This window comes from Azolla caroliniana, unplaced genomic scaffold (assembly GCF_043228905.1).
Source record: "Azolla caroliniana isolate FFs.n. ecotype wild unplaced genomic scaffold, voAzoCaro1.0.p SCAF_6, whole genome shotgun sequence".
Taxonomy (NCBI): domain Eukaryota; kingdom Viridiplantae; phylum Streptophyta; class Polypodiopsida; order Salviniales; family Salviniaceae; genus Azolla; species Azolla caroliniana.
The window spans coordinates 20,250,560-20,261,803 of record NW_028230441.1 but is presented as its reverse complement, the minus strand read 5'-3'; the positions used below and the strand labels follow the sequence as shown (position 1 = coordinate 20,261,803).

The 11,244-nt window shown below is 38.6% G+C and overlaps 1 protein-coding gene across 1 annotated transcript; it reads left to right on the top strand.

Annotated features, from left to right (window-relative positions):
- Nucleotides 1-1,096: 1,096 nt before the first annotated feature.
- On the top strand, nucleotides 1,097-4,127 carry LOC147863276 (S-adenosyl-L-methionine-dependent methyltransferases superfamily protein). Its single transcript, XM_087321810.1, has 7 exons — nucleotides 1,097-1,252; nucleotides 2,000-2,097; nucleotides 2,181-2,295; nucleotides 2,972-3,091; nucleotides 3,238-3,359; nucleotides 3,594-3,716; nucleotides 3,799-4,127. The coding sequence occupies exons 1-7, from the start codon at nucleotides 1,120-1,122 to the stop codon at nucleotides 3,868-3,870; spliced, it is 783 nt and encodes a 260-aa protein (XP_087177936.1). The 5' UTR covers nucleotides 1,097-1,119; the 3' UTR covers nucleotides 3,871-4,127.
- Nucleotides 4,128-11,244: the final 7,117 nt, after the last annotated feature.

The window sequence follows — 11,244 nt, the reverse complement described above, 5'->3', positions numbered from 1 at the left end:
CGCGCACGCTCCAAGTTGTACATAGAAGCGAGTTAGGAGGATAATCGGCAGGAACGGGCCCTAACACAAGTGGAGACAAAGACCGCGCGAACAGTCTTTTCGGTCGCGCGCGCGAGCTAAGGAACTGTACGAGTCGGCGGCGTAACTACGCGGATGCGTGAAGAACGGAGCGGATCCCTGTTCAAAAGGGACAGGGAATAAAGCTGACAGGACGGCCTGCTCGTCGGCCTATATAAGGAGCAGGAAAGAGCTGTTGCAGGGATCTCGCGCAGAGAGGACGAAGTGCTGCCGGACCGTTTCTGGACGCTTCTCTCTCTGTTTCCTTCCTTCTTGAGCTCCATAGCTTTTCTGTGCAGGGTTCCGGGGAGGCTCGCGCTGTTTCGAGGAACGCCCGAGTGCTTCCGGCAGCACCTCCAACCTGCTACCCCTTTGTGCGTCGAAGCGAACAAGCATCGGCATCTGTTCGCCGGCCTGTTCGGCTGTAGCCAACCTGTGCCCCATCGAGGGTTGTAGTCGTGTTAGCCATTTTGTTAATATACATATTTAGTCATTCGCATCTGTCTGTGTCCGTGTCTGTTCGCGTTCTCCGTGCTGAAGGGCCGTGTCCCTGTGTATCCCCGGTCCTGCGTAGCCGGTTCTCTCTCCTTCTCCTCCCTCGCTTGCTCTTTGGTTCGAGACCCCCGCGGTCCCGCCTCGTTTCCACACGCACTTGCGTAATATCTCGACAGCGTTCTTCCTTATCGAAATCTGACGGTGCAGATCGCGCGCGCCTTCCTCTGAGCGACCTGCAGCATCTGTGGCCGTGATTCCCTCGCCAACCCTCTTTATGATTTGATGTAGAATAGACACGAGCTCCTCATGTGTCCATTATCATCATCATGTGTCCATCATCATCATCATGTGTCCATCATCATCATCACCATCATGTGTCCATCATCATCATCATCATCATCGTGTGGCCATCATCATCATCATCATCATCATGATTCATAATGTGTGTTGGTCCTTGGACATGTAGCCCGTCCCCATCCATCCATACTGATACAATACATATATGTACTGATTCATACATACAGGTGAAGCAAATGAATGCCCTGCCTGGCAAGGGAGGGAGGTGCCATGAGTCTGCATAGCGCAGGTGTTGTCGCTGGGGTGCCCTGCCATCTCCTTCGTGTAGAACCATGGACCTTCAAACAACGCTGCTCTTCCACGCGCCTTAACTTCAGCAGAACCCATACCATCACCACAAGAAGTAAGGGGAATTCTGTTCTCTTGCTTTCTATCATGACTATTCTTTCTTTCTCTCTTAGATTGTTTCTTGTGTTTATAACCACAATAGAGGAGAAAACAGAGATTGTAAGAAAAGGCTATACTTTTGGCACAAAAGGAGTCGTTACGGTTACAGAATCGATAACATAAGATGTTGTCATGGCCAACAGCTAATGATCCATAACACAAATAGAGGAGAAAACAGAGACATATATGAAAGTCTATACTTTTGGCACAAAAGGATTTATTACATTTCATAAGATATTGTTATGGCCAACACTTAATGATCCATAACGAAAATATTGTCACGGCCAATCCTAATCTATATTGCAATTACAGTTTTAATGGGACATCTCCAATCAATCTTTGAAGTTTTGATTATGGGCTCCTCAGAACATGTCCATTCGATACAATTTTTGCACCTGTAATTTCTCTTTCATAGTTTTTAATAACGTAGTTATGTTTGTCTGATTTATTTTGTGTATGTTTTCTAGGTAAATTAGTATTTTGGAGATAACTTACAATATATTATTTGCATATTGATTGATTATTCAATGAATTTGAGGTGTCGATTGTTTTTTATATTAATGAATTTGTTAATTCAAGTGTCAATATTGATATGAAACTAGTCTGAACAGTGATGGTACATAGCATACCTAGATAACGATCTTAATGAAGCTGATAATAATATGTAGTGTGAATTCATCTTGTTATGTTTTTGGCAATGCAGTTTCATCACTAGATTCTAGTGGAGTAAATGAAGCAACAAAGTTTATTGATGAAAAACTTATCGATACATTGGCGCAAAAACCTAGTGAAATTAGGCAGGTGGGTTGGATGAAGTTTTTATTCTTGAAAAACCTAGGATAATTCTTGAGAAAGTGAAGGCTCTTCTAATACACAACAGATAGATAGTGCTTTTGACAGATGGAGTTGATGATCGACCATACAGGCTACCTTGGCCTCCATTAACGGTGATTTTTCAAGTCTCTGCCACTACTCAGGTTGAAAGGAAGGGAAAAGATGGTACTACTTTATATCTGAAAAATATATGATTTGAGAAAGTATGCTATTTTCAATGGTAAAGATTTTGTATGATGTAACGTTTGCATTCTGGGAGATCGACTTTTTAGATCATGATAGTGAAGAGGCATGATCTTATTAACAAGTGTTTCAGCAGGCATGAATTCTATGCTGTAGACCAACAACTGAAAGTGTGCAGTTTTCTTGAATAAAAAAAATCTTAATGAATAAGTTCATCAAAAAGGAGTTTAGATATTAAACATGAACAGTATACATACATATAATACAAAATATAATTAAAGTTGACCCTGTTGAGTTGTAGATACAACCAAGAAACATGCAACTTGATGTTTGGAATATAATTCATCATTAACTGAAGAAAGTAGGGTGATTTGGGGAAGTCCGGAGAAAATTGGGCAGATTGTTTGTGGAAAATCTAGAGGAAATAGGGGGACTCCAGTAAAAGAATTTGAGAATATTGGGAGATATTCATAATGTGTGCTCAGGAGAAAGAGTGCCTATTCCAGGAGCATCTCTAGCTTCACACTTTGATTCATGATGCAAAGATAGTGAATTTCATTTACTTTTGCTAGCATTCATAACTGATACTTTGTCTTGATTTTGATCTGAAATGAATTGTACAATTCTGAAATTGCACAAGTTCTATTAATGTGAGCAGTTCCAAAAGCGTGCCTTATTCGGCATGTACATGCCAAGGTGGAAGACCCAACAGGATGGACGGAGAGATTGAGAAATGCAGGCTTTCAGGGAGATAAACCCAGTGTTTGGGCGATGCAGGAAAGACACCCATAACCATAATATGCATAGTTGTTTCATATCCTTCATTTTGACAGTCTTAAGCATCAAATGACATTTAGAGTTAAAATTATTATGCGTGTCTTAAATGGAATGTGCTCTAACATTCTTTATGTGCTATTTATCAGGGTATAAATCATGAGCAGGTTGACAAGTTGCAAACTTTTGTACATGGTATTGGGGATCTTGCTATGAAAGGCTCCCTTTTAATTGGTGATTTGTCAAGCAATGCTATTGGGTCATTGGACAAGGTCATTTTTATTGTTATTATTGAATATTTGAGGTTTTTAAAAGATTTAAACGCTGTTTCTGTCTCGTAATATTGGCAACTAATGGTGGAGTAATTGGAAATTCAACTCCTGACTTCACAATTATATGGGAAGGTTCCGAATAACCAGGCCAACTCACATAGATGAATGTTTCATCTCATAACCAATGGGAACTGGATCGTGTCTCTCTAATATTTGCTGGTGCATTTATTACAGGATGCAATTGTTGAGCTTCTTGAGAAGACTTTAATGGGGTGTGGATTTCGTCTCAAAACAAGCTCGCATGATGGTTGCCATATCCTCTTTGTGGCTGAGCAACTTCGTTTGTCAGGTGATCAGGTATAATAGAAAAACATTATCTTTCCAAGTTGATCAGAATTGAATGTGGATTGATGCATGGCATTGAATTCTGGTTTTAAAGGTTAATAAGGTGCTAAGAGAGATGGAACTTGCTGAGGAGTCAGGAGATGAAGAGACATTTGAAGATTGGTGATTCATGGGGAAAGGTTTATTCCTTTAAAGTTTTTATTGACAATGTTTCAAAGTAATTTTCCTTGTTTATTGACAATATCTTTGCGTCCTGACATAGCAGACTTGAGTTCTAAATCTAGTGTATAGAATTTACACGTTGATGCAAATCGGCCTTATGTTTTCAGAATTTTGATGAAGAAACAACTTTGTATTCATTGGACATGTGTTCATCCCTTTTGGGCCTCCCAAAGGCTTTTCCATATATTTTCTATTGTGGTCTTTTAGTGTCAATGTCAACAATTACTTTGTTATGTGTGTCATATATCAAACATAAAAGACATAAAGCTCGACATTTCTGAGGTCAGAATGCTTTGGACGCTTGACACATTAGATTATGTTGGGGGTTTTCTGAGATGTGTACAAATGTATTACACATGCATTTTTCTGAAGGCACGATGAACTAAGTTTGCAAGACCTTACCATGATAAAGTGTGTCCCCTAATTGTCAAATGTAGGTCGCATGCCCTTTATGTATATGAAAGCTGGTTCTGGCTACATAGATTGTTGAAGGCACCAGAGGAATCACTCTAGGAAGTATAAAAGAGCACTTTAACCATAGATAGTAAAACCCTCTTGGAATGCAGTTATAAGCATGCATGACTTTTAAGTGCATGCATGGAGTGCCATGGCCATTCATAGTTATGACAATCTGACTGTTAACACCATTTACCGAAGCCTTCAATGTAGTTCTTTTTAAGGCACCGCAATTGGTGCAGAGCACTCATGTCACATTCACTAGAGGCTCACTCTGGACAAGGATATAGAGCAGCCAATTTGAGACCAACAAAGAATGCATGGAGAATGTCGAGATAATAAGGCGAGGATAAGCGATGAATGTTGAGGGGCATGATGGTAATAAGAAGACCCTACTGTAATAAGGCAAGTGATTCCAACTGCGTGATATCGTATAATTATGTTTTTTTGTGTAATGTGATATAGATTGTTAAATCATGAAAGCAAACAGAATATCCATGGAGGCATCCCGTTGTGCATGCACTATGATGCCACTCTGTGTAGGCTATGATTGCAAAGAGAACGTTATATAAGCTATTTTGGTCGTTTGGGTTATAACTCGGGTTTAAACCTCACTTGTCACACACCTTGACTAGGTGATATTGTAGATTGTGGTTTTGAAACTCTCTCTCAGATCCTAAGGTGATTAATGGAAAGCCATATATTTTTTTGGTTGATGAACTTGGGTTCAAACCTCGCTAATAACATACCTTGACTAGGTGCATGTGTAGATTGTAGGGTTTTGAACTCTCTATCAAATCCTAAGGTGAGTTTTTATCACATTCTTACATAATGCATTTGATAATATGGGCAGAACATTGGTCTCTTAGATCGTTCGGGTTGTTAATATTTCATTTTTGTTTACACGTACTCTCACATGATTGTAGCGTTATCTGCAACTATCCTTCTCAACTTCAATTAACATCAATGCCACATTTGCACTTGCATTGTGTATATTGAAAGCAATGGATTCATTTATAACCATAGTTTCAACAAATAAAGTGTGTAGTTGTGTTGGTGTGTGTATGTTCTAACATGATCGATTTGTTAAAATATAATGCAACAATTTGTCCTCTCTCGAATTTTGAATGTATGAAAGTTAAATTTACAATGTGTAATGTGTGCCTTCCCAAGAACTCTTTCTCACCTATGGGTTCGTTGCGGTTGACTTGGAGAAGTTGTGTGAGGTGGTTGTGTGATCTAGTTTTGCGAGATTAGGAAGCATTGTCAAATGGTCCTAAATGCATCACATTATATTAAGAGATGCTCTTGGTACTTGATCTCTTGATTAGCGTAGAATGTGCAAATGCAATTTGCTTAGCTGGTCCTCTCCACGCTCCAGTTTCAATTTCAAGTTTATGGCTACAAGCATGAAGAGTAATTATTACCCTTCCCATATTAGATGGAATGGAGATGAGAGCATGTGATTTGCCAGGTTGTTTATGTACGCATATTTTACATTTGGATACATATAATGCCTCGTGAATAGTACGGTACGAACTATACCTTTAAAATTACTATGCCAAATCACTCATGGTTTTTGTTTATTGTCGTACTTAATGCGTTAGTCCAAAAAATATGTAGAGTACATATGTATTTATCCAAGAAAAAACTCCAAATGTCATCAATATTAGAAAATGACAGAAAATATACACAATATTCAAAAATAAAATCCTAGTAACAAATACTTTTTCCCTTTCATTTTTTCCTCTCTTCCATTCATCTTAACTCATGTGCCCAATGCTCGATTTCCATGACATAGTTACAAGTTATTAGACTAGATAACATTTTTGTCCTTTTTAGCTAAATAACTATTTGCACTTTTCTCCATCATAGTTTAGTTTGGGCTAAAAGTTGAATAGTTTTGTGCATTTCAATTAGTTCCAAAGGTTTTTATTGATAGCAAATATAGTGAAATTCGTGCATTGCTTTTTACTGGCTAAATAATGTTGTTGTGCTTCTTTTTTGGTTGTATTTCACATGAAGTTTCTTGATGACGTTCTTATAAAGGTTGCATGATCGTGATATTCTTTAGGTAAGCCACATTTGGTGGTGTTTTCTTCTTGAAAAAGTTGTGTTTAATCCTACACCTTAAATAACGCCATTGAAGTGAGGTGCATATATCTTAAATGAACATGGAATTATATAGTATGTTCATTTGTTGAAAACTATAAGCATTTTGTAATTGTAACTTTGTTTTAGAATTGACATGAAATATAAATAAATATACCTTATATAAAATATGTGTATTGTATTTCAAAAGACATGTAGTGCTTTAGTATGTCATGTCATTTTATTAGATGCCCCCAACATGTTGGGGATTACACAAGGGTAATAGTATTGTGATTTGGTATTCTTGGCATCCTCGGTCCATGTGGTTTTGAGTGTGTCTTTAAGGCGTGATTTGATGTCTATTGCAAGCATATCATCGGTGTGTGGTCCAAGTAGTGTTGCCACATTCCATCTCTTAAAAATTGAGTGCATCATGTGCCTAACTAGAAGAGAAGGTTTTTCTTCTATTTGGGTTTTATTTTTTATTTTTTTTCCAAAAAAAAACTCCTTCCATTAGTTATAAAATTTTACAAATGAGACGATTATGTACAAATCCCTGAAGGGACAAGATAGTTCAATCTTACTGACTCAAGAAAGGGAGAGGACGACCATTGTTGGAGGAAGGCCATTCGTTGTCTAACTCCCTCGGAGCTGCCCTTAAGGCCATCATATTGGCTCTTCAGAGTGGCTACAATTTCACTCCATATCTCTTGCAGTAACCTTGTTGGATGTGCGGTTTGGTTGGAGAAGACTCGCCTACATCGTTGTTTCCATAGAATCCAAAGAGTTATTGGGTTGACCAATTCCAACACCTCTTGAGAATTGTCATTAAGAGGAGTGGAGTGGACATTGCCGTTGGAAGAGAAAGAGACCTCTTGTGCTTTTATCACCAAAGTCATCCCCTCCTCCTGATGCTCGTATCTGCCAATTGCGGTCTGCCATGATAGTCAACATATATTTTCCCACTTGATTGAGCCTTGCACCTGGCATAATTGCAACAAGCAGCCAACCCCCCGCCATATTCGATGGGACGTTGGGCAGTCCCACAAAGCGTGTCGTATTGATTCTACTGCATGTGGGCACTCTGCACAATTAGGAGAGCTAAGGTTTTATTTTGGTTTTATTTGTTCTAGAGAGAGATAGAAAGAAGTAATTTTTATGTGTGACTTGTAGGACCAAAACAAATTTATTTCTACATATTATTAGTAGTGTGTAGTGACTTTTCTTTTCTTTTCTTTTCTTTTTTTGATATTTGGGAAATTTACTGATAAACATCGCAATAGAGAGAGAGAGAGGGGGGGGGGCATCTTAAAATATGTGCATTGGAACTCAATGTGCCTGACAATAATATATTATTTTGTGGAAAAGGTTGGTATATACCATGGTAAAACGATGATTGATCTTCCTTTTGTGTGTTTGTCATTTAAATGCTAAGAAGTTGTTATGGTAGACTACTTGGTGCTCTCATGGCAGCTAAGTTTGAGATTTGTCCATTGGGAGTTAGCATGCGAGGCACTTTGGCTTCACATCTATGCATTGGGATGGATAAAGAATGCCTCAAGTATGAATTCAATTGTACAGTGAAGCTTGGCTTCATAACTTCACAAAATGTTACTTATTATGTTAAGGGTAGATCATGGCATTCAACCTTGTCCATATAAAATTTCATATACTTCAATGTGATTATTTTTGGAGATCATAAATTGGCTTGCCCTATCCTTGTAGCTCTTTGTTCCACAATCGGTGGATGCTCAATTGTGGGGAGATTAGTTATTCCATTCCTGTCGTGCACACTAATAACTTCTATAATAAGATTATTGGAGATAAAGCTTGTTTCGTGGTGAACGTGTCGCTTACTTCATCGGCACAAACAATCAAAGTTGTTTGTATAAAGGATATGTCACTTTGGTAGCTTTCTAATTGACACAATGTCGTTTCATTAAAATCATGACAAGTGAGGCTTACATTTTGGCTATTTGGATTCATATTGTAATTCCATTGTCTTTCATAAAGATAGGTGATATTCATAAACTTTCATTGCTATTAAGTAATGTAAAGAAGGGCAAGGAATGCAACAAATTTTGAATGGGTCTTGTATTATATGATAATGAATGTACGTGACATATATCATTGCATTGTGATATTACAACAAATGTCATATCTTGACATAGCATGTTCACATGTACACATGAACGCCAAAATGAGCCAACAATGTTGCTTTTGCAAAATCCCTAATTGGGCATCAGAGATTGCAATGATTATGCCATTGTCAATTGTCGTGCAAAACCGAAAACTTTTAGTATAAGCCATAACTTAAATTGATCTTCGCATTAGTGTATATGTCCATCTAGATCCATAAATAAAGTCATGTGATCTAATGTGGTCGCTTGACAAGCTTTTAAATATGACGATCATAGATTCATTTCTCTTATAATGAAAAAAACCCTATGTGTATTTCACATATAAGAAACATTAGATACTTATGCATATTGAAGGGAAAATAATGGTATAGGGACTTCATACAAAAATATAGTCACGAATGAATGAGAAAATATGACATGAATTAATATCCTTTTCACATTCGATGCACGCGTCGAAAGGCCACTAAGCAGTCAATTTCTTTCCCTTCTTTGTCAACACAGGGCCTACAAATTAAACATATTTGTTCTGAAACATCCATGCAACGGTCTCAGTAAATTATTAGCATTTGCATTAGGTGTCTTTGTATTATAGGCAACATAGTTGGGCGGGGAGCTTTTCATAAGTCAGTTTTGTTTTTTAAGGCCAAACAAAGAACCGTGTTACTTTATTCTGATCGTGTGTATCGATGTCTAGACATTTCTATAAAGTTGGCCGAGTTGAAACGAACAGTTAGCACTATAACGTTTCTCTCGACGTTTCAATGATGCCGAGATGCTATCAATAACACAAAAAGGGCCGGTCATGATTGCATCACCCTCTTGCAAATTGATCCCGGAACGACGTGAGTCGGGCAATGAGGAACAACCATTTTCGAGGATACATTGAATAGAAAGAAGTGGTAAATGGGCGAGGGTGAGATAAAAGAGAAGCTCCTTTTTTTTTTGTTTTTTCTGGTCTATAGTTTGTGTGTGCACAAGGGGGAGGAAGATTGGGTTGTGATCGATTGATGGTAAGATAAGTAGGGTAAAAAGCGACCCCTCCTCAAGTATGTTACCACAATATATAGTGGCCACAAAATACCACCCCCAACATATATGCCATCAAAAATCAAGATCAGATCGGATCAGAGAGCTTGCTTGCATGTTTTTACGAGAAAACCTCCGAAGAGAATCAAATTTTCTTTCCCCTTTTCGTAACAGAAGAGAAGAGAAAGAGCGCGATGTGTGGTTTGCCTTTTTAAAGTTAGTTACTAGGGACGAGCCCATGGTGCGTGCGATTCGTGCTGTGCCGTGTTTTCTTCTAAATGACCGAAGAAAGAAGAAAGAAGAAAGAAGAAAGAAGAAAGAAGAAAGAAGAAGAAAGAAGAAGAAGAAGAATTGGCCCATCCCACCCAAAGAGTGTCCGGCCGGACACATGAAATCTCTTCTTCTTTTTTCCATATTTCCCAGAATACCCCTCCAAAACCTTCTTCAAGGTTTTCCAAATTACAACCAATGCCCCTGCCTCTCTCTCTCTCTCTCACACACACACACTGTCACCATAGCTTCTCGCTTCTCCTCCATCTCTGCAGCAAATCTTCTTCACAACTCTCTCTCTCTCTCTCTGTCTCTCTGTCTCTCGATTCTCTTCTGTATCGCTTTGATTTTGATCTCCCCTCCCAATCCATCCATCCATCCATCCTTCCTTCCTTCCATTTCATTCCAGAGAGATCGGATCCTGATCACCAGTTGCTTGAATTCTCATCTAATTCCATCTCTCAGATGATCTCTTCCTCTCATCTCTGCTATTTCATTGCTTTCCCTTGCAGACATCTCATTGCTGTTTGATATACAAAATACTTCCATTGCAAAGGTTTCAGGTAAGGGTTTCCTTCTTTCTCCCCTCCCCCCCCACATTGCATATGCTCATTCTTTCTTTCTCCTTCTCACTGTTTTGAGCTCCTCCACCAGTGCGCAGACGTTTTTTGGTTCCCTTCCAGGAATCATAGTTCTGTTCTGTTCAGATCTCAATCCTTTTCTCTTCATCCTCTCCCCCCCACTTTCCTTCCTTTCTGCAAATCTCAATCTCCTTCTTCTCTTCGGTTTGAAATCCATTTGCACTTGCGGCTGCATCGATCGTCTTTATTATTTCTCTGAAGGTTTCTCTTCTGCTCAGATCCAAATATTTGATATTGCTTCCTCCTTTTCCTCTTTCTTGCTTTCGAGATTGCAACATTCCAAACGTTAGCTTTCAAATAAAAGCTTGGGCACATGTTTTGCTTCTCCCTTCTCATCGACTCTACAGGTAAAGTTTTCCTTATTCTGTTCGGACTCGAATTCTTGTTGGTGGGTTTTCCTTTGTTTTCTTTAAGCTTCCTTCATCTGTTCAAATCCAAAATTCTAGTCGATTTATTTAGATTCTTCAATGGTTTCAAATCATCATTTTTCCTTTAAACGTTTCTGTAGTGATTAACGAACCATCTAAGTATACGACTGAAATCTCTCTTACTTCAGTTCAGATCCAGACCCATTGATACTAACTCAATCCTACTGTTTTGGCAAGGTTCGATTCAGTGTTGCATTCCCTCTCCATTCTTTTCCTTTCCTTCCTTGGATTCTGCAATGTGGTTTCAAATCTCAGTTTATCCTTC